At 53.0% G+C, this 25715-nt stretch overlaps 1 protein-coding gene across 1 annotated transcript in view; it reads right to left on the reverse strand.

Moving 5' to 3' along the window:
• The window catches only part of LOC111148991 (macrophage erythroblast attacher), a 32132-nt gene that overhangs the window by 3241 nt on the left and 3176 nt on the right, over nt 1-25715 (reverse strand). The window contains 6 exon segments of the mRNA XM_022505856.1: nt 827-935; nt 1698-1774; nt 5267-5389; nt 7835-8038; nt 9962-10102; nt 10104-10145. Coding sequence (XP_022361564.1) covers nt 827-935; nt 1698-1774; nt 5267-5389; nt 7835-8038; nt 9962-10102; nt 10104-10145 — 696 coding nt within the window.

The raw sequence follows: 25715 nt of genomic DNA on the forward strand, positions 1-25715 counted from the left end.
GTATCTGAGGAAGGCAGTGCTTGCGTGCAAGGGACCTGGGAACGTGACGGCCATGCCTCCAAGCAAAGTGCAGGGTGAGGGGGGAGCCAGCGGGGGATGCCTGGCTTCTCTGGAAACGTTTACCTTTAAAACGTGTGAACAGAAAACTGACAAAGGGATGAACTGCTCATCTAAAGAAAGCAGAACTTGATGATTTGGAAACTTCCATCCATGTTGCAAAAAATGAGAAAGCTGCTCCAGAGAGAACACAAAGGGCGTATCCAAGCAAGCCTAAGGACACCCATGGGGGTGTGACCAAGAGCTGATGGCCAAGGGGCCTGCATGGGGAAGAGCCAGAAGGAAAGTGGGAAGGCTGTCCGAATTCCTAGGTTCTCCAGGACACCACTGTGAGCAGTTCAGCTGCAAACACATAACATCCCTCAAGACAAGAGAAGGACCCTAGAGGCAGATCAGAGATTACCAGGGCTGTCCTGAGGGTCCCAGATGGGCATCACCTGGTTTCAAGAGGCCAGACACGCTGCCCTAGCAACGCTGAGCAAGCTGGCTAGTAATGCTATGTGACCACACTCGCCCAGACCCCATGTGGACCCCCAAGGTCAATAGGAGCAGTGCAAAGACAACAGAAGTGAGGCAGAACATAGGGCAAATGGGGAAGGCGACAGGTGAGGCACCCAGACGTGAAACACTCCAGGCCGAGACCCCTCATGCGTGGTTCTGACCCAAGCCTCCCACTGGCAAGGCGGGAGCGAGACGGGGAAAGCCCACATGGTGTGCGGTCCCACGCCCAGGCCCTCCCCAGCCCCGAGAGCCCACAGGCATGGCTTACCTTGTAGGGCGAGATGTGCGTGTCCGGGGGGAAGGCCAGCATGCCCATCACCTGACGGACCTCGTCAAGCTGGCTCCCTTCGGCCTGACTGAAGTGCTTCCTCGCATGTCTATGAAACATTCCAGATTTGTCTGAGTTTGCCTTTCTATCTTTAAGAATCAGAGCTCCCCATCTGCCAGAGCCTCAGTACCAAGTAAGCCCCACCTCATATGACCTGGGCCAGGGTCTGCCACAGTGAAGTGAGGCGAGGGTCCCTCTCCTCAAGGGGACAGGGAGGGGGACGAGGCTTGAGGCACCGAGCACAGAATCCCATGCAGAAAACACCCAGAGGCAGCGACCCAAGCCCTTCCAAGTGACCCTGGTGTTTGTCTGAGTTTGCCTTTCTATCTTTAAGAATCAGAGCTCCCCATCTGCCAGAGCAAACCCCGATGACACAACCCTGGGAGGACCCAGAGACCGTCTAGCTTTCGTAGTGCCTCAACAACTCCCCTTCCGACTCTGAGAGCCCACCTGCCACCCCAAAGGAACAGCCCCTCCCTGCCCGGGTTGCACAGATTGGGCTTGACCTGGGCCTCCCTGCACTGCCTGCCCCTGGGGGAGCCCAGGCTCCCATACCTACAGACCAGCCTCCTGCCCAAAGGCTCCCTGTGCCCACCCGAGAGCCAGCACTATTCTGGGGTGGGTGGAAACAGCCTCAGAACCAAGGGCCCTGAGCACACATGCTAAGTCGGCTTCATGCTGCCTGGACAGAACGGAGCCTGGGTGCCAGGCGTCAGCACCCTACTGATCACAGGCAGGGCCCAGCCAGTCAGGGCAGACCTGACCCTCCACACTTCATTCCCCAGAGCCCAGGAGGCCCCTCTCTACATACCTCACGGCATCGAGTCTCTTATTCTGCCGGATGAGCTCAATGAACTCCTGAATCCTTAGGCTGAACTCCAGGCAACTCTGGGAGTAAAGACAAGACCAGGCTTGGGGAGGGTTGCCACGGAGCCACACTCACAGGCTGACCCTACCAGACCTGCTGGACACTGCACACCCCGCCAAGCAAGCTCAAAGCCCCCAGGGAGGTGGGTCTGGTACCAAGACTGTAATTTCCGCCTGCTGTCGACACTTTCCTGGCCCTGACAGCATGTGGGCCCAGCGTTCCTGGCACAGTGGAGCAGCACTGAATGCACGGGCCGCTGGCCCTGAGCAGTTACCCACTGGCCAGGCTTCGGGACAACAGGACAGGCAGGCACAGGTGTAGGCAGGCTGCCAGGCTTCACCCCAAGTCCCTGTGAGGAGGCCGCAGACCCTCAGCAGTTCGGAGGGTGTGAGACAGGACTTCCCGTGGGAAGCACGTGAGCCCTAGAACACAAGTTTCCACCCCCTCTCCAAGGACAAAGCAGCTGTCTGGATTTGGTCTCACATGATAAAGTAAAAGCATGGGGACGTGCCCCCAGAACCGTGTGGCATTGTCCACCCCGACCTGCTCTGGGAGAGGGAGGCCAGTCCCGGCTCGAGGCTCTGATGCCTGGTGGGAGGAGAGGAGGAGAGACTGGGAGGTGGCGCCTCACAGAAGAGTGAGAGAAGAAGCAACGTGCACAGAGCCAGTGAGAGAAGCCCAGTCCCAGAGCAGGGACACCGGGCTGAGGTGGGGACAGTCTGCAGGGGTACCTGGGGGGAACCTTCCAGGCAGAGGAAGAGCCAGTCCAAAGGCCCTGGGGAGGGCGGGTGGTACCAGGAGGAGCACAGGGCTCGTGGGGGCCGTCAGAGCAAAAGATGGAAGGCGCGGGGTTTGCAGAGGGTGCGAGGTCTGGGACGTCAGCTGCTAGAAGCAGCACTGCCACGCCCATCAGCTGCGTGTCTGATAGGTGTCTGTCCAAACATAGCATGTGTGGTTCTGAGTGGAGCTACCAGGGGGCACCACCAGCAGAAGCCCAAGGGCTAATTCTTCAATGTCCCTCCAGTTGGCTGGGGACGGGGGAAGGCAGGAAAAATTAACTTTTATAACCTAAGACCAAAAACTGGATTATTTAACAAAGATGCTAATTTAAACTCAAATATCTTCAATATGGTTTCAGGAAAACACTCAGTATTTCCAACCAGAAGCAAAATACATGGAATTAACAGAATAAGAGAAAAATCTCTGCGTTCTCCACTCATTTACCATTTTGCCTTCCACGGCACCTGGATCATGAGATGACATGGATGGTCTATGAGGCAAGTCCGTCAGTCAACCCCAAATGTCCAGCGCTTACACTCAAGTTTACCAATCATGTGGACTTCTCCCACCCGAGCCTCCAAGCGTGTGCTCTGGCATTCCGATGAAGCCTCTTAGCCAGGCCCCAGGGATAGAGCCCTCCAAGCCCCCACCCGAGTTCCACGGACACCAGGGTGGAGCACTGGCTGGTGTGACTTCCTTGGGGGCCCACCAGGCCATCAGAGGCAAAGGTGCAGAGAGCCACCTACGTGGTGCCCAACATATCCACACCACAGGAATTGGGGCCTGAGTGTGTTCCCTGGCCCCCTCCTCTCCTGTCCTCTGCACCAAGGTGGCAGTCTGTCCTGACCCCCAACTGGATGGAGCCGATGCTATGTGCTGGGTGGCAGCACAAACCAGCCCCAGCTATGCGCTCCCTTCTGAGGCCAGACCAGCAGAGGCCAAGGGGTGGAGACAGCGGGGAGGGGCCCTGCCTGCCTCCCCAGCACACCTGACGGTCGCCACTACTGTGCTCGGGGATGCCAGCAGCTCTACCAGCAGGAGGGGGCCACCAGGTGGGCATCCCAGATGGACAAGGTCATAGTCAACTCCCCACGATTGACATGCTTAAACATGTTCTACTACCGTACAGCTCTTTTCTGGCAGGTCACCTTCCAAACAGTCGGCTAACGGACAAACACGTGTGTACCGCAACCCAGGTGCTCAGACTCGAATGTGAAATACCACGATTCCAGGTCATCACACCAAGCACGGGGGGCTGAAGAGGTCCTTCCCATGCGAGCCAGGAGGGCCTGGCGCATGCACATTTGTGACTCTGTCAGCTTCCCAGACGCAGCGCTCGTGTTGTGGCTTCAGCTGTCCTTAGGCGTCTGGAGATGGGAGTCAACTCAACAGACAGGCGCCCACCACCTTAGAAGTATTTTCCAGCTATGTGAAACTTGGGTCTCAAAGTTCCTTTTCTTGCCTAGAGTCTCACAACTGATGTGAGGGATCCGTGGTCGTCGGGCATGCCCCCCCCCACGCATCTGTCCCCTCCCCCGCCTGCGTGTGCGCTCACGCGTGTACACACACATATGCACACTGTCTGGGCCTACTCTGCTCAGCTGACACTGCATAAGAAGCCTGTTTTTGGGTCATTAGCTGGTCTTCCTGGAGCACTTGGGAACGGCTGTTTACGCTCTCTGCAGTTAAATGTTCCGGTGACGGGAGTCTCTGGTGACAGGAGCCCGCCGTCGCGGATACGGCCGCCCGCCCTCCCCGCCGGGACCCGGCTATGCGGCGGTGCCCTTGCCAAGCAGCAGCGTTGACTGGACGTAGCAGGGCTTGCAGAGACCACCTGTCGGGATGGGGAGCTACGTCCCTTCAGACCTGGTTCCCACCGTGCGGCACAGCTTGGGGGCTGGAGCAGGAGAGCAGGGCAAGTGTTACATACCAATTCTGGCTTTCCTTTTATGGTTTCCATACCAAGATCCTCACTCTCTTTAGGGGGACCACTGGCCACTCTACTTTTCCGTCCCGTCTTCGCGTCGTGCTCGCTTTGGCGGCCCTGAGTGGCAGAGAGCGTCACCCTTGGCTGGTGACTATGTGCACATGACAAGCTCAACCAGGGAGAGGTTAAAGGCGCTCGGTTTAGAAAACAGAAAACAAACAGTTTTTCTAACGGAGGCAGGGGAAGGTTAATAGAAGTTAAACATTTTTGCAAGCTCCGGGGACAACACCTGTCAGTAAGCATGTTTCGGGTCTCTAAGTTATGATTAAGGGTCCACTCTGGAAGCTGCTTGTGGGTCTCAAGAAAAGCTGTACCGGAGAGGAGCCCAGCCTGGAACGCTGCACCGCTGCAGGCGGACCGGCCTTCCGGACCGGGCTTTCCTGCCTCGGTGACTAAGGGGTCGGGGGCGGGAAGGACCTGAAGCCGCTAACAAGCTGAGCACACGCAGGCAGGTGGCACCTTGCTCCTTCAGAACCCCATGCTCAGAACACTTGTCCAAACCATAACGCAGAACGGGGTGCACTTTTTAGGGATTTTACCTAAAACCCAAACATCACAACCAAAAAAATAACCCCAAAGCTACACCAAACCCCACAAACCACCCCCCCAAACCAGAAGCACAGAACTCTGAGTCAACAGGTGCAGGCCAGTGGGCTGCAGGCAGGTGTCTGCCCCGCCCCCGTGCCATGCCCCCAGCCCCACCCTGAGTGGTCCCTCCCACAGCCGCACCCGGGCTCCTGCACACCTTCATCTTGCGCAGCCGGGATTTGTTGTCATGACACCAGGCCAGACAGGTGGCCGTCTCCCGCCTCTCCAGGGACTCCTCTACTTCTTTGGCCGTCAGGAACATCTCGATGTTCACTAAGTCCTTAGGGGAAGGAAGCGGTACGCACTCAGAACACCGGACGTCAGGACCCCAGCCCCAAGTCTGCAGATGCTCCCCCACCCCCCCAGCACACCCCACCCAGCCAGCTCCTGAGCTCCCACCCTGTGCCAGAGCACAGCCCAGCTTCTCCAGCTTCCCTGGGCCAGGACGAGGGGTAGGCCTGCAGCTTAGAGGCCTGCAAATCATTTGGATACAGTCTCCCAAACCAAAGGCCCAATCCACAACCTTGCCCCCGACCCCAGGAGCGACCTGACCCTGTTACACACCTTCACAATCAGACCTGGGAACCCTGGTACCCCATACCCTCATTTTGTTTTGTTTTTTGCCTCTGAAGATGTATTTGAGATTCTGAGAAGGAGCAGTGAGGGCCGAGGGCTGGTGGGTGGCGTCAGGGCCAGCATAGGCACTGCCTGGGCATCTCGGTGGGGACAAGCCATAGCCGGTCCAGGGCAGAAGAGCCCCCGACCTGAAGGGCAAGCGGTGTGCCGCCGTCAGGGTCGGCGCCCTGCAGATGACCCAGGGGCTCGTCAGCTCAGTACAGCAGTCCAGCAGTGGGCAGGCTGGGCCAGGTCGCCCAAGTCTTCCAGAACCAACAGATGGATCCCCAGCCTCACTCGGCCTCAGGCCCCATACCCTGACTGCAGGCCTGTCGAGGCGGCAAGGTCAGACAGGGGCAGACCCAGAGAGACACCGCTCGGCCCCTCATGTGTGGGTGGGAGCCCTGCTTCCTTGCCCCCTGACCCCTAACCCTCCTGACATGAGCTTTGACAGTAAGTGCTGAGCACCGCAGCCTCACATCATCTCAGAGCTTGGCTGTTCTCATGAACCACTGCTTTGGCCATCTCTCTGGCATTTTCTTCTCTTTTCTAGAACCTCCGTGCAGGGAAACACTGGGCTACCTACATGAGGGTCATCTTTCCTATTTCCCATCTCTGGTTTTCAGTTTTCCTCTAAATTCTGAGAGGTGGCCTCTCCTGCCCGCACCTCAGGGTCCACCTGTGTCTCTGGTCCACACGGCCTCAGGGTTTGGGTCTTTGCCATCTTTCTCTTCTGCCGATGGCTGTCCTGGATGTCCATGGACCCTGGGGTGTGGGAGCCACACCAGAGGTGTTAAACCAGATGACTGGAGGAGGGCTGGAAATCACGCCAGACAATCAGGGTCGCCCCCATGAGGTGCCAGCACTGATTTCAAATGCAGACAGACACACCAGGACACCAGCGGGATAGGACTCTCCTCTAAGACCATGGCTCCGTGTGGGACACACAGCCCCTATCTGGGCTGACCTGATAAGCTCTCCCTCCATGGCATCTTTTGACAAACATAAGTTTTAAATGTGAATGAACCCTGGTACATCAACCTCTTGGTTGGTGACAGCACCCCATCTCGTCAGGAGACCTCCCCCCACCCCAAGGGCCTGAGCTTGCTTCTGGAAGCAACCTTAATTCTACCTATAGCTGTGGAGCTGGGCATTCCACATGTAAATTTCACAGGGACCCTTTAGCGGATGTCCAAGGTCGTACCACCGCCATCACCGTGACTCACAGAGGAACCAGAGTGAGCCTATTAGAGCAGTGCTTCCAACTCAACACCCCCAACCCACACCCATCTCAGTTGAGGGGAAGCCCCACTCTACGAGTTCTGCACGTGCTCAGACCCCACACACCCCAATACCGGGCAGCTCCCAGGCCTGTCCCGGGACCCTCCCCTCATCTCTGCAAGCTGACCCCAACCAGCCTTCTGAAAATCACCAGCCATCCTGCCCCTTTGCCCTATGCACGCCTGTAAACAATCCTGTTGGACCACCTGCCTCTCTCCCCTTCAAAGCCCATGTTCCTGAGGCTAGGAGCACCTGGCCAAGCTCTGCCCACAGGGGCAGGGAGAGGAGTGCAGGCTATCTGCGAGCACCCATGTAACCATGCAGAGGCACCGGCGGTGCCAGACAAACACAAGGACCACAGAGCCCGTCCATCAGGTATACAATGGCCGTGCTGGGCAGGGAAGGAAGAGGGTAGGAGGAGCAGGGCCAAGGGACTACCGGGTACAGAGTGGAGACCGGTGGGCCAGGGAGATGGACACGGCCCAACGACAGAAGGGCAGCACACAGGCTAGACAACAGACAGAGGTGCACAAGAGTCTGAGAAGTGCTGGCACGGGGTGAGGGCACTGGACACCTTTGCCACTGCTGAGCAGCCTTCCTCCCAAAGCTCCACAGAGCCTGGCCTGCGTGGGCACTGAAAGCCAGAGCATCACCTGTCTCTACGCCTGAACTGCGGGAACCGCTGCAGACAGGTGGGTGGGACACCGCGAACAGTACCAAAGGACGGGTACAGAGTGGGGACGACCCCCTGCCACAGGCTGCTGCCAGAACGTGCAACACACTGGCCCTGGTGCCCGGACTGGGATGGTGGGGGCCCGTGCATGCCCACCTCGATACCGCTCTGGCGTGCCAGCTTCACGGCGGTGTTGTAGTAGCCGCAGCGCAGCAGGTGCTCCACCATCATGCGGTCCATGCGCTTCCTCTTCCACATGCTGGCAGCTGCCGGCTGGTCGCTGCTGTGCTCCTTGAGGTGCTCGATCCGCCGCTTGCACAGCTTGGCGCTCTCGTCCTCCGCCTGGATAGACTCCACCGCCTGTGACGTGGGCAGAAGGCACTTCAGCACAGCGCCCTTGCCGCCACGGGGCAGGAGACATCAGAGGGGGCCGGGGGCAGGGGGTGTCCCTAGGGCTGGGGGACGGAAGCAGCAAAGGGGAGTGCCCCCCGTCCAGTGTCACCACCCAGAGGCAAGTCAACACCTGCCCCTTGGAGCCGCACCTTCTTGCCCTCTGTGGTCTGGGGCTGAGCTGCCACCAAAGCCTGACTGCACCTTTGCTGCCGCTTCCTGGCTACCTCAGCCATCTGTTACCATTTTGCGGCTTTCTATCTTTGCTAATACTTTCCCCCTCAATGTCAAGTCTGTTCAAAATGAATACAGCTCCACAGACACGTTCTGTATCAGCTCTGGCTGCGATGGCAGCTGACCGCCAAGTAGGTGACACACGGTCAGGGCCACCGAGGAGCCAGACACACAAATGCACCCAGGGCCCCAGTCGGCCTGTGTTTCCCTCAAGCGCTCGCCATGCTCTCCAGCTGCCCTCTGCTGCCAGGATACTTGCTGCTCCTTTGGAAGTGGTTTTCTTCCTACAGCTGCTTTTAAGATTTTTCTCTTTTCAGTTTCATGATGTGAAATCCTAGGTTTATCTTTTTTTATCCATTTAGGACTCTGAACTGGTAACTTCCATCAATTCTGAGAATCTTGGCTACTCTTCCTGTGCCCTCTCTTGACTTTGGTCAAACATGGTCTCCGATCTAGTCTCTGTGGCTTCCCACCCTCTTACAGAGCTCTGTGCTTTTGGTTCTGTGTGCTGCTAGAATTTCTCGGTAATTTCCTCACACCTACCTTCCAGCTCACAAATCCTCTCTTTAGCTTTGTCTGATTGTTAAATGTTCAAAAAAAGTGTTATAAGCAAACACTTGAGTTTTTCATTTCAGTTATACTTTTAATTTACGTTTTATTTGGTTTATTTTAAACTCTCAATTATGCTTTCTGCTTTACATCCCCTTGCAATATTCTCAGCTGTTTAATCTTTGGATATAGTCAAGTTTGGTCCCTGATAATCTCTATGTCTGAAATCTGAGTGAAGTCTCCTGTTCCTGCCACACTTCAACAAACCTCAACCACAGCTTCCCATGCACCTCGTGGTCCTCTGTGACCCCTGACACTCTGGTGGACGGTGTCCGGCCCCTGGGAAATGCATTTAGTGTGCCTGGCGCCTGGGACCACTTACCCCAGGCTGAAGAGGAGGGTCCTGGCTCCCCTGGTGTTCTGAAACAGGCTGTGATGCTCTGCCACAGGAGGCCACACTTGGGGCATCCCCACCTGACGTACACGGCCACTAGGTTGCACCACCAGCCCTGGCCTCCCCCCCACCCCCAAGCTGGCCCCAGACACTGGCCAGCAAGGCAGCCATGGGTCCTGCCCTTCTCTCCTCTTGGCCCCTGCCCTCCAATTCTGGTGATCAACTTTCTGTCCCATGAGCCCTTTGACATGTTCAGTAGGATGTTATAAAGCATCTTGCTGTGTTTGCTGGGTGGTTCCCCGGGCACAGTAGTGTACCCTACCTCCCTCTCCCAGAAATGAGAAACCCTACATGAAGCTTTGAGGGGAAAGCCTAAAAATAATAAATCATCTGCCTCCTGTCTGTGCTTGAGACACTCCAAAGCCGGGACAACCCAGCGACACAGGAACAGGAGCACAGGACTGGAAGCTGGATGCCAGCCCCGCAGAGGCTGCAGAGCACAGAGAGCATGGAGGGGCTTGCCTCTCCCACACTCTGGCCGTGAGAGCCCACCTCCCCAAGGCACGGCTGTCTGGTCTCTCCTGCATCCTGGCTCCTGCAGAAGACAGCCCTTTTGGGGACAGCCTGGGTCCATCAGAACGCTGGGCTGTGGGACCCACACTATAGCTCACACGTAGGCAGGCGGGCTCCTAGGACGGTCCAGAAGCCGCACTGACCTTCCTCTTGAGGACACTAAGCTTCTCCACCACACCATCCAGAAGGCTGACCACAGAGTCCACGGCAGGGCAGCTGCTCAAAGTCTTCTCCAGCTCGGCCACCACCATGGTGACGTGGCTCGTTTCTCGATCAATGTTTTTTCTGAGCAGCCCGAAAGCGTTTATTTAGTGTTTCGTAGGGCACCTGGGGAAGAACGGTAATTGGTGTGTGAGCACCAGCAGTCCTACACGTGCGATGCCCAGACCCCCTTCACAGTGTTTTGGCAGGCACATGTCCTAGGCTCCTTGCACTCTACAGACACATCTACTCTAACCCTAACCGAGGCCCACAAAAGGCCTGTGTGAACGGAGGCTCTTTTGTGTTCCTGGATGAGGACACAAATGAGAACCCCCCCCCCCCCCCCCCCCCCCCCCCAAATCCACAGAGGCAGCTCCTTTCTTTCCAGAAAACTGCTAAGGGCACACTGACAAAATAATCCCAAAGTTCATCCAGGATGCCAAACAGTTGAAGGAGAGGACCACCACGAGATCCATCAGATGGAAAACCTGCAGTGGCCTGTGATGGGGCCGGCGGGTATCGCAGACTCAGGACACCGGGAAGGCCACGCAGGACAGGGTGGAAGCGCACAGACGGTTGGGGTGTCAGCATGTCGCCACAGGTACGCATCTAAGTCATCTCAGTCAGACCATATTTATTCAGCCCTCAGGGACAAAACCACCTCTCCCTATAGAACAGCCAACAAAAGACCCAGGAAGGATGGCGTGTCACTGAGAGACAGTGGCTGCCAACACTGTTCCCAGCCCTTCTCCGGGCTCCAGGTCCAGTACTTCCCACTCGTTGAATGCAGCTCATGTGGCGTGGACCCCCTGGCAGCCAGCAGTTCACCACGGAAGTCTGCGCTGCCGCTCCACCAGGTGCCAGGCGCCATGCATGGCAGGGAGGAACCTGGGATTCCCAGGAGCAGGGACACCTAGGGGACCTAGACACCAACCAGGGGCCCCAGCAGCAGGACCTCCCCAAGACCTGGCCAGGGGTCCAGTGCTGCCGTTGCCCCAGCTGCCACCCCCCAAGCTGCCCTGCAGACACGGTGGCAGTGGGTAAACATTCCTGTCCACCACACCTTGGGTCTTCCCGGCTCAAGAGGCAAAATGCTGTTAGACAAACCATGTCCACGATTTGGGGAGGGCTCATCCCCAGCAGCAGGGTCTAGCAGGCTTTCCTGCAACTGCGCCATGATCTCACACAAGCAAGACAGGAGAGTCTCTAGACAAAGTAAAAGGACCGTCCCTAACATGGAGTGGTGCAGAGCGCCCACAACACCCATGCACTGTCACCTACACTGAGGTCCCTGACCTAACCAGGCCTGTTCCGGCTTCAGTCCCTGAAGAGCCTTCCACTGTGGCGCGTGGACAAAAGTGAAGCCATGAGCAGGTGCCAGGCGCAGACATGGGTCCCATCCTCCACGTCCAAAGGAAAGGGCTCCCTGCCTTGAGCCTCAGTTTTGGCAAAGGTCCCTCCTAATAACACCGCACAGCACAGAGACCCAAATGCGAGCATGTGCTTGACCCCCCTCGCCCAGAGCAGAGCAGCTCTCGGCAGAGGCCCTGAGACCAGCCGACTGTGGGATGCTGATGCGTGCATCCTCCCTCTCAGAATCTTGGACTGTTCTCAGAGACCCACCCACCCCAGGGCCTGCAAACCGTCTGTGCCAGACGGTTTGTGTGTTTCCAATATGTTGTGTGTGTTTCCAATATGACCTGGCTGATATTTCCATAAAACACAATCAAGAGAATCACTGAAAAGTGAACTGAAACAAATCCCGTGATGCCCGATAACAAAAGCTTCAAAGTTTTATTCTAAATTCAGATGTTAAAACTACATTTCAATAAATTCAAACAAAACAACCACAACACGGGAAAAGAGAAAAAGCCCTACACCTGCACACACTGTCAGCCCAAGCGCAAGCCAGGGGAAGGGAACACCTCCAGCTCCAGGCAACTGAAAAGCCACGGGAGCAGCCAGTAAGCGCCGTCACACCTGCTGGACACTGCTGTGCCCCTAAGATCCAGCAGGTCTCCCTGTGGTCAACATACCCAAGCTCAGGGGACACCAGCACGGGAATCCCAGGAGTCTCAGGTCCTGCCTTCTGCTCACGACACCTGGCATGACGTTCATCCCTCAGAGCCAAGGGGAGGAAAAGGAGACTCTGAAGCAGGCGCTATAGGCCTAGATCTCCATTTTTAACTTTTACCCAAAAAGAAGCAGACAACACTCTAACACTCATCTTCAGTCCATCATTGATACCCAGGCCCAACTTCTATTATAAGGTTACAGTCAACATTAATTCTTCTTTTTTTTTTTTTTTTTAAAGATTTTATTTATTTATTTGTCAGAGAGAGAGGGAGAGAGAGCGAGCACAGGCAGACAGAATGGCAGGCAGAGGCAGAGGGAGAAGCAGGCTCCCTGCCAAGCAAGGAGCCCGATGTGGGACTCGATCCCAGGACACTGGGATCATGACCTGAGCCGAAGGCAGCTGCTTAACCAACTGAGCCACCCAGGCGTCCCAATTCTTCTATCTTTTGATAAAAGAAACTAAGTCAGGACTTCGTACACTTCTGGGGGGTTGTTAGGCCCACTTTGCTCTCTCACCATGTAGCCTGCATCTTCCCTGGGCCTGAGTAAGCCCCTCAGCCTCCATTTCTGATGGCCTGGACAGGAGCTTTCTGGGGCCACTCCTCCCACCCAAGGACCCCTGAGCTGTCCCTGGTGCTCCCGCCCCACACCTGGTCACTAGCTCCACAAGGCTGAGCTCTCAGGACCTCACCTTCTGCTGCCCACACCCTGACGTGTCCTGTGCCCCCCACCGGTCTGGCCCATAGCAACATCCCCCATCCCCCACCAGGAGCTCTCAGAATTTACGTCCCAGGAGCACTGAGCAGTCTCCAGTGCCAGCTTCTGTCCTGAGGACACCAGGCAGCTGGCCCTGGAAAGCGGCTCAGCGTTCTGCCCACAGGGCACCCAGCCTGGGGTCCGGGCCTCCCCTGCCTTTCCCCAACTGTCCCCTGCTGCTCAGTCACCAACAGCTCCTTCACAGCCTCCTTCAAGAAGGGCTTTGGCCAAATGAAGGAATGGAATTTCTGAAATGCTGAAGATACTGAAAGCAGCCAAACTATCATTCCAGAAGGGCAAGATTAAGATACTTCTAGATATGCGGCACTGCCAAGGTTAGCGCCACATCCCTTTTCTGGGAGGAAAATTACTCAGGGAGCCCTCAGTGAGACAAACAACAAAATCAATGAGAGGAAACAAGATACAGCAAAAAGCAGTGAGGAAAGAAACCAGTAAATAAGAGTCGAACGAGAAGGAAAGAAACCAATCCATAGCCTAAGGAAAGTGGACAAGGTGACTCTAAATCCAAGAGATTTTGAAAGAATTCCAAAGTAAGAGGCAAATATGAAATGTAGTCTTAAATGCACAGGCAATAGGCAAAACCAAAAGCAGACAAATGGGATTAGCCAAACTTAAAACTCGTGCGAAGCAAAGGAAACGATCTATAGTGAGGCCGTAACCCCAGAAGAGGAGGGCACCCAGGCAGAGTGCAAGGCTGAAAAGGGTCTGGCACCTGGGGCAGGTGGAGAGCTCGCGCTCCAGAGCAAAGGCACAAACCCCCAACCCCAGGTGGGCAGAGGAGTTGAGCGGACAGCACTCCGGAGGACCTGTGCAGTAGCCGAGCCGCACAGGACAGGCCGCTGAGTGTCACCAGGGATCAGGGAAATGAGGGTCAGAACCACAGGTAACCCCACGTCACAGCCCGCAGGATGGCGGCTCTCGGAGGAGCAGACACCGATGAGCCATGGCGAGGACGTGGACTGACGGGAGCCCCATGCACTGTGGGCTGCGGCCGCTGTGGAAAACAGTGTGGAGGATCCAGGATGAGCTCACGCCCAGTGTTCCCCGTCTGGGCATGTTCCCTGGGGAACGGAGAGCAGGGTCTCCATGAGATGCCGGCACACCCATGATCATGGCAGCATTAGGCCCTGTACCTGAGATAGGGAGGCACCCAAGTGTCCGCGGGCGGATGGACGGACGGAGGGACCGACTACCAAAATGTGGTGTATACACCCAATGGAATATGATTCAGCCTCAGAAAGAAGGAAACCCTCCCAATGCCGCACCATGGAGGAGCTGCAAGACGTCATGCCAAGTGAAATGGCCAGTCACCAAACACTGAAGGGTAGGGCTCTTCTCCCAGGAGACACCGAGAGTAGCCAAATGATCAGAAACAGAAAAAAGGAGGGCGGCGGCGGGGGGGGGGGGGGGGGGCTGGGGAAAAGGGGAGGGATTTAATGGTGCAACAGACAGATGTGTCCCCATGCCCATAATGCACCCACATACCCCCAACCAAATGGTATGCGGACACGGAGCTTTGGGAGGGGACTGGGTTACAAGGTGCGGCCCTCGTGACTGGGATCAGCATCCTTCTGAAAGAACTGCCCACTGTCTTCACCACATGTGACACAGGAGAAGGCAGCCATCAGGAACATGGAAGAGGCCTCACCAGAACCAGATTACCCTGGAACTCTCATCTTGGACTTCCAGCCTCCAGGACCTGGGAGAAGAACTTTCTGTAATTTACAAGCACCCAGCCAACCGCATTTTTTTTTTTTTTAAAGATTTTATTTACTTGTGAGAGAGAGAGAGAGAGAGAGCGCCCAAGCGCCCAAGCAGGCAGAGGCGGAGAGAGAAGCAGGCTCCCCGCCGAGCAAGGAGCCCAATGCGGGACTCGATCCCAGGATAGTCCCGAGTCGGGCTCTCTGCTCAGCAGGGAGCCTGCTTCCTCCTCTCTCTCTCTGCCTGCCTCTCTGCCTACTTGTAATCTGTCGAATAAATAAATAAAATCTTTAAAAAAAAATGGAAATGACTAGTTCATGCTATGCTTTACCATGATAAAAAATATTCCTATGGTGCTGATAACACACGGCAATGGTATCTGATTTCCACAGCTCCCATGAAGTTACAGTGAACACACCAGGATTGGAGAAGGGCGGAGAACCCAGATACGAATCCCAACAAGGAGCCCAGTGACCCAGGGCAGAGAGGACCCGCTCTGCAAGAGCAGAGCAGAACTGGACAGCCACATGGGAGAGGGAGGACCGCAATCTGGACTTCATGTGGGCTGCAAAAATTCTTAAACGATCACAGACCCAAATGTCAAAGCTAAAACTACAGAATTCTAGACGGGAACACAGGAGAAAACCTTCACAATCTTAAGAGAAGCAAAGATTTCTCACAGGGATACAGAAGGCACTAGCTATAAGAGAAATTAATTAAACTAAAACTTCTCTTTGAAAGACAATTATTAAAGGCAAGGCAAAGAGTAGGAGAAAACATTCAGTGTATGTAAATCTGACAAAGGACTTACATCTAGAACATATTTAAAACTCTTACAACTCAAGACCAAGAAGACAATCCCATTTTTAAAACAGGCAAAAGGTTTTAACAAAAAGTCCCAAAAGCAGATATACAAAGGGCTAATAATAAAAACACATAACATCATTAGTCAGAAATATCCAAGTTCAAGCCACAAGGGGACATGTGAGAGTTAGTGGTATGTGTTGTCAAGCTGACCGGGCCACAAGGTAGGACACAGGGTGAGACGTGGCTCTGGGTGTGTCTGGAGAATCGTGTTTGCACACTGGGTTGGGTAAAGCAGACTTCTGTCAGCTCTCCTGGGGCTCCAGCTTGCCCACTGCAGATCTTTTCAGCCCCCATAATCCCATAAGCCAATTCTGCATAGTCAGTCTCCACCTCTCTCCCCCTCCTCCTTCCCTCTCTGTTTTCCACCCGTACAGGATGGTTCCGTTTCTCTGGAGAGCCGAGACAGGACACTAGGGCATGCTAGCAGGACTTCCCCAGCACCTGCTGGCCAGGCTGAGGACACCTGGATGCTATCCCGGGCAGTGGTGTGCACAACCCTCAGGAACAGACTCTGGCTGCTTATGATGGTAAACATACATGTAACACATCACTCAGCAATTCCAATTCCAAGAGAAACAAATAGAGAATCCACAGAGAGACTTGTATACAAATGCTCGTAGTAGTTTTATTTGTAAGCCCAAGATGGGAACCATCTCAAACATGCATCCATGGGGACGGTAAACTGCCCACTGATGTGGGTGCCACCCCTGAAGTTCAGACACGGGGGGGGGGGGAAGCGAGACACACAGTGCAGCTGTGAGGTCTCTTTATGTGACATTCCAACACCAGCACACCAGGGGGAGGAGCGGTTTGCCACCAGGGAGAATGCTTCCAAGGGGAGACCTGGAAACAACGTCTGGAGACCTTTCGGATCTGTCACAACCTGGGTGTGGCAGTGAGCTTGTCAAACCAAAAGAGGAAATTAAATGGAACAAAGAAAACTTTATCAATCTACCAAGAAGGAAAGGAAAAAAGACACAAAAAAGCACAGGAGACGGAGAACAAATATGGGGAGGTAAAGTCCACAATATTGGTACTCACTACAAATCTGGATGGCTACGGAAAGAGAACTAGAGCATAAGTGGGCAAGAGAAACGGAAAGGATAAAGCCACAGCAGGATTGTCTGTGGAACGGTGAGCTGTCTGTGCTCACCATTTCAAATTTTCTCTCCACATTAAAAAGAATGCAATGAAGCTGATTTTAGTGTATTTTATATATCCAATACACCCCAAATATTGCATTTATTAGACATGTTGCATTATTTTTTCTCTTTGTGTTAAATCTTTAAAAGCCAGTACACATTTTGTTTTACAAGTCAAACACATATTTGGATGAACATTTCAAACACTCAATAGTCACACAGGGCTTGGGGCTGCTGTGCTGGACAGTGCAGCTACAGAAAACCTATGGTGAAGTTTGGGGGTAACTTGGACCCCATACATGGCTGGCAGAGAGCATGGGGAAGGGGGGGGAATTTGACAGCAGTTATCAAAACTGTGTCTCATCTCTGACCTGCCTACTGGAATTCTGTGGATCAATCCTAAAGTTAACTCATGTGTGCAGAGTAGCACGTCATGGATACCCTCCCAAGGTTGGCCAGCACCATGCAGGATGCTCTTTTTTTTTCTTCTGTAGGATCCGCGCGGGGCTTGAACTCACGACCCTGAGATCAAGACCTGAGCTGACATCAAGAATCAGACACTTAATCAACTGAGCCACCAAGGCACCCCTACATGAGTGCTCTGTAACTGTCTATTATGTTGAAGCATACAAATATGCTGACAGGCCATCATTATTTTACCAATTTTAATTAAGATATAATTCAGATATCATAAAGCTCACACTCTTAGAGTGTACTTCATAATTTTTAATATAATCATAAGGTTGCACAACTATCACCATAAAATACCTTTAGAACATTTCCTCAACCCAAAGAGAAATCCCATTGCCATGGATGTCCTCCCCACAGGCAGACAACCATCCACGAACAACGTGTCTGGGTCTGCCCATCGCAGACACTTCACACACTCGGACTCAGATAGCCTATGGCCTTTGGGCTGGCTTCAGCGTAATGTTTTCACAGTTCAGCCATGATGTAACATGTATTTCATGCCTTTTTACTGCGGAAGAATGGCATTCCATCACACAAACATACCGCATTTGTTTACGTATTCGTATGTTGATGGACATTTTGACTGCTTCCAAATTTTGGGCTATTATGAATAATAAGACTACAGAGACTCCTGCATGGTTTTCATGTGGACACCTTTCACTTCTTTGGGGGCTCTACTGAGGAATGGAATGGCAGGCCACTCTATGTCGAGCTTTTTCAAGAAACACCAGACTGCTCCGCATAGTGTCTTTGCCTTTTACATGCCCTGCACTGCAGGACAGCTCTGTTTCCTCCATACCCTCACCCAACACCTGCTACCAGCCATCTTTCTGATTCATCATTCTAGGGGGCAGAAAGTGGTATCTCATTGTGGTTTTCAATTTGAATCTCATAAATGAGTAATATTGTTGAGAATCTTCTCAATGCTTATTAGCCATTTGTTTATCTTCTCTGGAAAAGTCTATTCAAATCATTTGCTCATTTTAAAATTGGGTTGTCTTTACATTATTGAACCTTAAGAACTCTTTTCCCATAAATTCTGGATACTACTAGATTCCTACCAGGTGTGACATGCAAACATTTTGCTCCATTCTGTCCTTGGAAGCACAGGCTTTTTACTTTTGAAGTTCAACATAACTTTGTTTTGGTTTCCTGTGCTTTAGGTGTGATTATCTAAGAATCTTAGCTCTTACATTTAACTCTTTGATCCATTTTGACTTAATGCTTGCATACGGTGTAAGCGAAGGACTCAACTTCTTTCTTTTCCATGTGGATATCCAGTTGTCTCCGAACCATTTGATGAAAAGCCTCTCCCTTCCCTATTAACTGTCCTGGCACCCTTACTGAGAGTTACTATGTATGGGCTTATATCTGGACTCTAAGTTCTAGTTCACTGATCTATCTTTAGCCTTTTTTTTTTTTTAAGATTTTATTTATTTATTTGACAGACAGAGATTACAAGTAGGCAGAGAAGCAGGCAGAGAGAGGGGGGGAAGCAGGAACCCTGCTGGGCAGAGAGCCCGATGCAGGGGCTCGATCCCAGGACCCTGGGATCATGACCTGAGCCAAAGACAGAGGCTTTAACCCACTGAGCCACCCAGGCGCCCCTTGTTGAGTGATATTATTATGAAAAAGTGTTGGATTCTGTCAAGTGCTTTTTTTTCTCTGTCTATGGAAATGATCATGTGGGTTTTGTCCTTTATACTGTTGTGGTGTGTGTTACACTGCTTTTTTCACCTTGAACCAACCTTGCATTCCTGGGGTATATCCCATTTACTCATGGTACATAATTTTTTTCCTATGTTGTCAGACACAATTTACTAGTGTGTTGTTGAGGATTTTAACACCAATATTAACTCTTGAGGAATACTGGTCTATAGTCTTCTTGGATATCTGTGTCTGGTTTTGGTATCAGGGTAATACTGACTACAGAGTAAGCTGGGAAATGTTCCTTTCTCTTCTATTTTTGGGAAGAGTTTGTTAAGAATCAGTGTTAATTCTTCTTTAAACATTTACCAGAATACACTAGTGAAGCCACTTGATCCTGGGCTTTTCTTAACGGGAAGTTTTCTTTTCTTTTCTTTTCTTTTTTTAAATCTCTTTACATGCTTAAGCCTATTCAGCCATTGTCTTTTAATCCACAAAACAGCAATTTTACATGGTTCAATCCAACGTATTTTCCCTTTGTGTTCCCTGTCTAACACTCAAGGAAGAAAAGAAGTCTTGGATCTTTCTCATCAATGCAAATCAGCTCTTTATGGGTCACATTTGGTGGATTTTTAAAATTGTTATTTGTTTTAAATTCTGGCTCGATTTTATCTGAGTATACCAGAGATTTAAATTTGTATTAATTAAATCCACTTAATTTTTCCTTGATAATTTGTTGCACTGTAGCTTTTAAGATCTTAGGATTTCTGTTTAGTTAGCTGATGTTAAATTATATCTCCTTCAGTACATTTTTCCCCTTCAGTGACTCACAAAAAGTAATCCTTCCTGTTTTCATAATTAAAACAGAATCTGGCAAACACCATAAGATTTCTATGAAACATCTGTACTTTCACCAGCTCTATAGCAATCCTCCTACACTGTGTCATTTGCTTTAGTATGTGTTTCTTCAAACCTTCTCCAATGTTTGCTGTGGGTTTTCTGACAGTATTTGCAGACAAAGAAATGCATTTTAGTTTGTCATCATAATGTTTTCAGCCATTTTTACCAGCACAGGAAGGATTTCCCCAATGTCATGGGACTTTTTATCTTTCCCAATGAAGAAACCTCAGAAGAGGTTTCTATTTCTCACAAAGCTAAGAACATCTTCTAAAGTGTAAGACTGAAGGGGCGTCTGGGTGGTTCAGTTGGTTAAGTGTCTGCCTTCAGCTCAGGTCAGGATCCCAGGGTCCTGGGGTCGAGCCCCACATCAGGCTCTCTCTGCTCCGTGGGAAGCCTGCTTCTCCCTCTGCCTCTGCCTCTGCTTGCGTTCCCTCTCTTGCTGTGTCTGTCACATAAATAAGATCTTTACCAAAAAATAAAGTGTTAGATTGAGCCCTGAGCGGCAGCAGACATCTACATCCTGAAGAGTCCACCTCGTGTTTGGATGTGTCGCATGGGACAGTTTCCCAAATCACAAAGGCTTCCTCCTTCCCGGAGCTTATCTCCCAAGCACAGCACACACCTCAAGGGAGGCTCATGCAGTTTCAAATGGCTTCTTAAAACAGTGACATTTCTGGCCAGCTTCAGGGTGCAAGGACGAGACAGTCCATTCACAGCACAGGGCAGCAGACAGAACTCGCCGTGGGAACAGCGCCAGCAGCACCTCCATGCCCTCCTCCCTCAGCGCAGGACGGTCCGCCAGGTACCTGCAGACATCTGTCCATGCCACTGGTCCATCTTAGAAAGGGAGGTCTGAGCAAAGCAACAGCTAGCACACACACAGTATAGCGTCGCACAGGCGGTGGACCCCCATGTGGGGGGAGCACCACGGCCGTGCCTCCCCGTGGTCAAGTGCCGTCCACCCCTCAGGATGGGCTCACTGACCAAACATGACACAGCAACCGCAGATGGGCACCAGGGTCGACCTGTGTACGTAACACCAGCAGAGCAGGCTTCCTCACTGCTGAGCAGCAAGTGACGGGAAGTGGCGGCTGTCGCAAGGGGGACACCAGCCACTGGCCTTGGCACGGCCCCGCCCTTCCCTGTGTTTCCCTGATTACACATAAGAAGTCCGGGCTCCAGCACAAGCAAGTCAGATGGCATCTTCAGCCATCAATACGTTCAAATACAACACTCCCTGCTGGTGCTAGTCCTCCTCTAGGCCTTCCCTGAGACTCCCTGTGTGTCTCCTGCAGTGCCCATCACGCTAGCTGCTAAAGCTTCCCTTGGTATTTTCTGTTGCTGTTAGGTTATTGTGAACGGGTATTTTCCCATGAGGTGCTTTAACCGGTTGTTGCTGACCCAGAAAAGTGACTGATTTTTGTATATTTTTTATGTGCCCAGTTATCGTGTTGAACTTTCTCATTAAGTCTAGTAATTTTCCAATTTGTTTGTGTTCGCTGGATACACAGACATAATATGTCTCATCCATTTGAAGTTACATTTACTTGTGTTTCAACTTTTACTTGTTTGGACAAAATTGCCAAAGTAATATTTAACTAACAGTTCATTCGTTAACTGAAGAAATATTTCTCTGCCCTCCACAAAGCCTACAATCTCAGGGGTTAGAACCAAAGAAGCAAAATGCAGTATGACAGTAACAGCTAAGGAGAAAGAGAGAGAGGAGGGAGACGGGAGGGCTCCCGGTTGAAACAAAGTGACCTCACTGAGGTTACAGCGGAGCAAAGATCCAAGAAGGTGATGGAATAAGAGGAACACCTGAAGGAAGAGAATTCCTGGAGAAGGAAACATGTGCAAAGGCTCTGAGCTCCCCCACCCCCACTGCCAGCACCACAGCAGCAGGAAGAAGGAAGGTAAGACACAGTCCAACTCTGAACACATGCTGGAGCTAGAGCAGAAAGACACACGGATGTAAGCTGTGAGGATAGACAGCTCAAGGCTCTAAACTGATAGGGAAGGAAGGAAGATGGGGAGGAGGTCTGGGGAGGAGGCATGTAAGGTAGGGAGTTCAGACCTGCATGTGCCGAGCGACCTTGCAGAGATTCCAGCGAGGCTACTGGATCCTGGGCCCTGGGACTGGGGAGCTAACCATCTGGGAGTCACCAGTTCGCACAGAGAGTCCTCAGACTCATGAGACCGCACAAGATCACCAACACGGTACGCGGTCACACTGGGGGAGGGCAGCTGTAAGCCAGGGACAAACCTGGGAGCCAAACAGGGTCCTCCCTGTTGCAAGGAGGAGGGGCTGTCAGTGGGTGCTCACTGCCAGACACCATGAGGATCACTGAAGGCCTGGCCAGAGCCTGGGAATGAGGAAGCAGAACGCAGCTTCTCGCCCTGAGGAGTATGAGTTGTAATGAGGACTCTGACAGAAAAGCAAGCAGAGAGACTAGGGACAGTTCCGTCTGACTTTGACTAAAGCTGTAAAGAACATAAAGTAGAGGAAGGGACAGAGCACAGCAGGGGCCACAAACCCCAGCTGCACTCAGGGCCAGGGCAGCAATAAGCCCCCCACCAGGCTGTCCTAAGGTCCCCCCAAAGCTGGGTAGAGCTAATCATAAGCTCTGGCCTTAGAGCAGAAGCAAAATGCTAAATGGCATTTTCGGGAGGCCCCCGGGAAGGAGCAGGCACCTTCCCCCTTCCCCTCCCTCCTGCCTGCCACCCGCAAGCAGACTGGAGCCCTGCAGCCCATGGAGACCAAGGGGATCACGGATCACAGAAAGATCGTAGGAAACTCAGGCCTCAGGAACACCCCAGGGCCTTTGAACAAACCCTGCACAAAGAGCAGGAGGAATCTTCACATAAGATGGGCTGGCTGGGTGCCAAGAAGCACGAGTTCTGGGGCAGGGAGCCCCACTCAGTCACCTGAGGGGGCCTGGCAGGTGGCCCACCATCCAGGTGGGAGTTCAGGGTCAGGCCTGCCTGGAGGCAGGACTTGAGACCTCTCCAGGGCTGGTTGCTGCCACGGAGACTCAAGAACCCCAAGCTGGAGGTAACCTGAAGGCAGAAGACTAGCCGGGAGAAGCAAGAGAATGGCAGCAGGGGGTCCAAGTGAAGGAGGCAACCGCCCAGCACCTGGCTCCTTAGCAGCGTCAAATGGACTGTGACCTTGACAAACACAGTTTCAAGGAATGTCAGGGGCCAGACTTCTGACTCGAACCAGGGAAGACACACGGGAGGGGGCAGGAATAGGAGACAGTGGCTGGAGGAGGACCTGGGGCGATCAGAGCCAGGTGCTGATGGAACCCACTGAGAAGGGGAAACTGAGTTGGGAGGGAAGAGATACGTGTGCTGGAGCCGCATGCAAGAAGGGGCGGACTCCAGGCACAGCTGACCACTTCGGGGGTAGCCCCCCACAAGGGAGGGCAGACCCAAGGAGGGCGGCAGCTGTCACGAATGGAAAGTGGGTGAGGAGGCCAAGCTGGGGCCACGTGGGCTAGGAGGAGCAGGAAGCAGGGCTGTGCAGTACTTGTGTTCATAGATGGGGGTGGGGGAGGACGGGTCAGTGAGGCCATTAGCACAGCTCGGGCGGGGGTTTTCTCCATCAGCCACATTCAGCTCAATAGCTGGGTTGTTAAACTAATAATACCTCTTTTCTATCACTTAGTTGTTACTGAAACAGTGAATAAATCTTTTTTCAGAAAGCTTTCAAACAAATAGCCCCCAGGGATACAGATTCTAAAACATCGTACACCTAGAAAGACCAGAGGCGCACTGAGCTCTGCCATGTCTTGGTCCGCACCAGGCAGGGCACAAGCCTCACACAGTGGCCGGCCCCCTCCCAGCTTGCCCCTCCCGCCCCTGCACTTGCGGTCCATGGCCAGGCCCAGGCCCTCAGGGCCCCACTGTCAAGACCTGTGTGTGGCTCCCGGAACACCCGAGCCCTACAGCTCTGACAGGTCTGTGTGCCAGTGGTGCTAGGGTCAGCCAAGACCTCGACACAGCCCCAAAGCGCAAGTGCCCTGGCTGCCCACTGAAGACCACCCCCCCCCCCCCCTGGGGGCCCCCAGCCTCCCCCAGCCTCCCCCAGCCCCATACAGGCCTGACTCCACCTGTTCAAGGTTGGAGATGTTTGAGATTACTTGTTTAATGCCTCCCCCTTGCCAAGCCCTATCTTTTTCTCTGTGACACCCCAGTGTCCCCAGCTGTGCCCACTGAGCACACAGAGGTTCTTCAAGCAAGGAGCACAAGCCAAAGGAGCACGAGGCCTTTGGAGTGTGGCACCTCAGCTCTGGGGTGCCTCGCAGTGGCTCTGGGAGGGAGAAGCACCAGCAAGCCCCACCAGCAGACTTCACGCTAGCATCTGTCGCACGGCTGCCCCTTGGCCACTGCTGAAGCAGCTTGCCTGGGAGGGGGCTCGAACTGGCTCCAGCCTACCCCACTGCTACAGAGAGTGGGACGCTGGAAGCCCTTCCCTTCCCAGTGTGAAGCTTGTTTAGACTACCACGAACCGCCTGCACCCACCCGGGCACCCACCCTGACATGGAGCAGCCCCTGTCCCCAAAGGCCCACCCACCCCAACGTCTTGTCTGTGGCCCAGGATCTGAGCAGCAGCACAAGAGACAAGAGTAGAAGGTCAGGAGGATGCAAAGGGGAATAGGAAAGCATTTCAACTGTGCTCTGGCTTTGGTAGGGTCCTGGAAGACAAAGGCAGTCTGAGGCCCCTCGGGGTAGGAGCAGACTGAGCTCTGGAGGTCTGACAAAGTTGGAGCCTGAGAAGAGGAAGGACATCACACTCAGAAGCCTGGAGCCAGAGAGAGAGGTGGTGTCATTCACGGGATACAACCACCTCTGAGAGAGGGAACGGCTCACTCTGTAAACCACAAGATCTAAAGTAAAAAGGAATCAGGACCCAGGCTACTGCCTCCTTCCTGGACTCAGCATACTTAGGATTTTGTCCCTTCAGACCACATGCTCATGCTTACCACTGTTTCTCAAACTTGAGAACATATGATCCCCTACATCCGGCCAAGACCAAGCTGGAAAAGCTGTAACTTTAGGCATAAAATTTGCACCCAGACTTTCTACAACAGGCACAAACCCCGGCTTTGAAATTGCAGACCAGTATTTGGTCAACAAGACTGTCACCAAATTAAAAGCAGAACATTTCAACAGTCCCGTAGAGAATTGAGAGACATAGGAGAATACGCCCACAGACCCTGCTGGGAATAATGCCCCATGCTCCCCTTCCTCCAGCCTGTCACGTGTGAAGAAGAGACGGAAGCTGGGAGGGGGACATAGCTGGGTCAGGCTGGGAGGACCAAGAAGAAGAGGCCCCGGGGAGAGCATTGAGAGAGGCACAGGTGAGACTCCAGGTGAGGAGTTGGGGGAGGGAGGGTCCAGAGCCAGGTCTCCCAGGGACCAACGCCAGACCCTCTCTCCTGGGCTGTGAAGACCCCCACCTGATTTGGGCGGTGGCAAAGAAGGTCTCTAAGATATTATTTTACTTCAACTCTCTGAGGGGAAAAAACCAGAAGTCAAGACTCCAAAATATAAACAGGATGGTTAGCAGAATAATTTGAAAAACATGTTACTTTGATAAGAAAAATTTTTTTAAGATTCTATTTATTTATTTGAGAAAGAGAGAGAGAGAACACGAGCAGGGAGCAGGAGAGGGAAAAGCAGACTCCCAGAGTTTGCTTCTGGGAGCAGGGAGCCCAACATGGGGCTCGATCCTAGGACCCCCGGATCATGACCTGAGCTGAAGGCAGATGCTTCATCAACTGAGCCACCCAGGCGCACCCAGAGAACACTTTTTTTTTTTTTTTAATTTTATTTATTTATTTGACAGACAGAGATCACAAGTAGGCAGAGAGACACGCAGAAGAGAGAGGCACAGAGAGAGAGGAAGGGAAGCAGGCTCCCGGCCAAGCAGAGAGCCCGAAGTGGGGCTCGATCCCAGGACCCTGGGATCATGACCTGAGCCGAAGGCAGAGGCTTTAACCCACTGAGCCACCCAGGCGCCCCTCAGAGAACACTTTTAAAAGCATAATTAAAAGAGGGCCTCCAGGGGCACCTGGGTGGCTCAGTGGGTTAAAGCCTCTGCCTTCGGCTC

The sequence above is a fragment of the Enhydra lutris genome, unplaced genomic scaffold, assembly GCF_002288905.1.
Source record: "Enhydra lutris kenyoni isolate GAN:26980312 unplaced genomic scaffold, ASM228890v2 scaffoldscaffold21, whole genome shotgun sequence".
In the NCBI taxonomy this organism is placed as follows: Eukaryota; Metazoa; Chordata; class Mammalia; order Carnivora; family Mustelidae; genus Enhydra; species Enhydra lutris.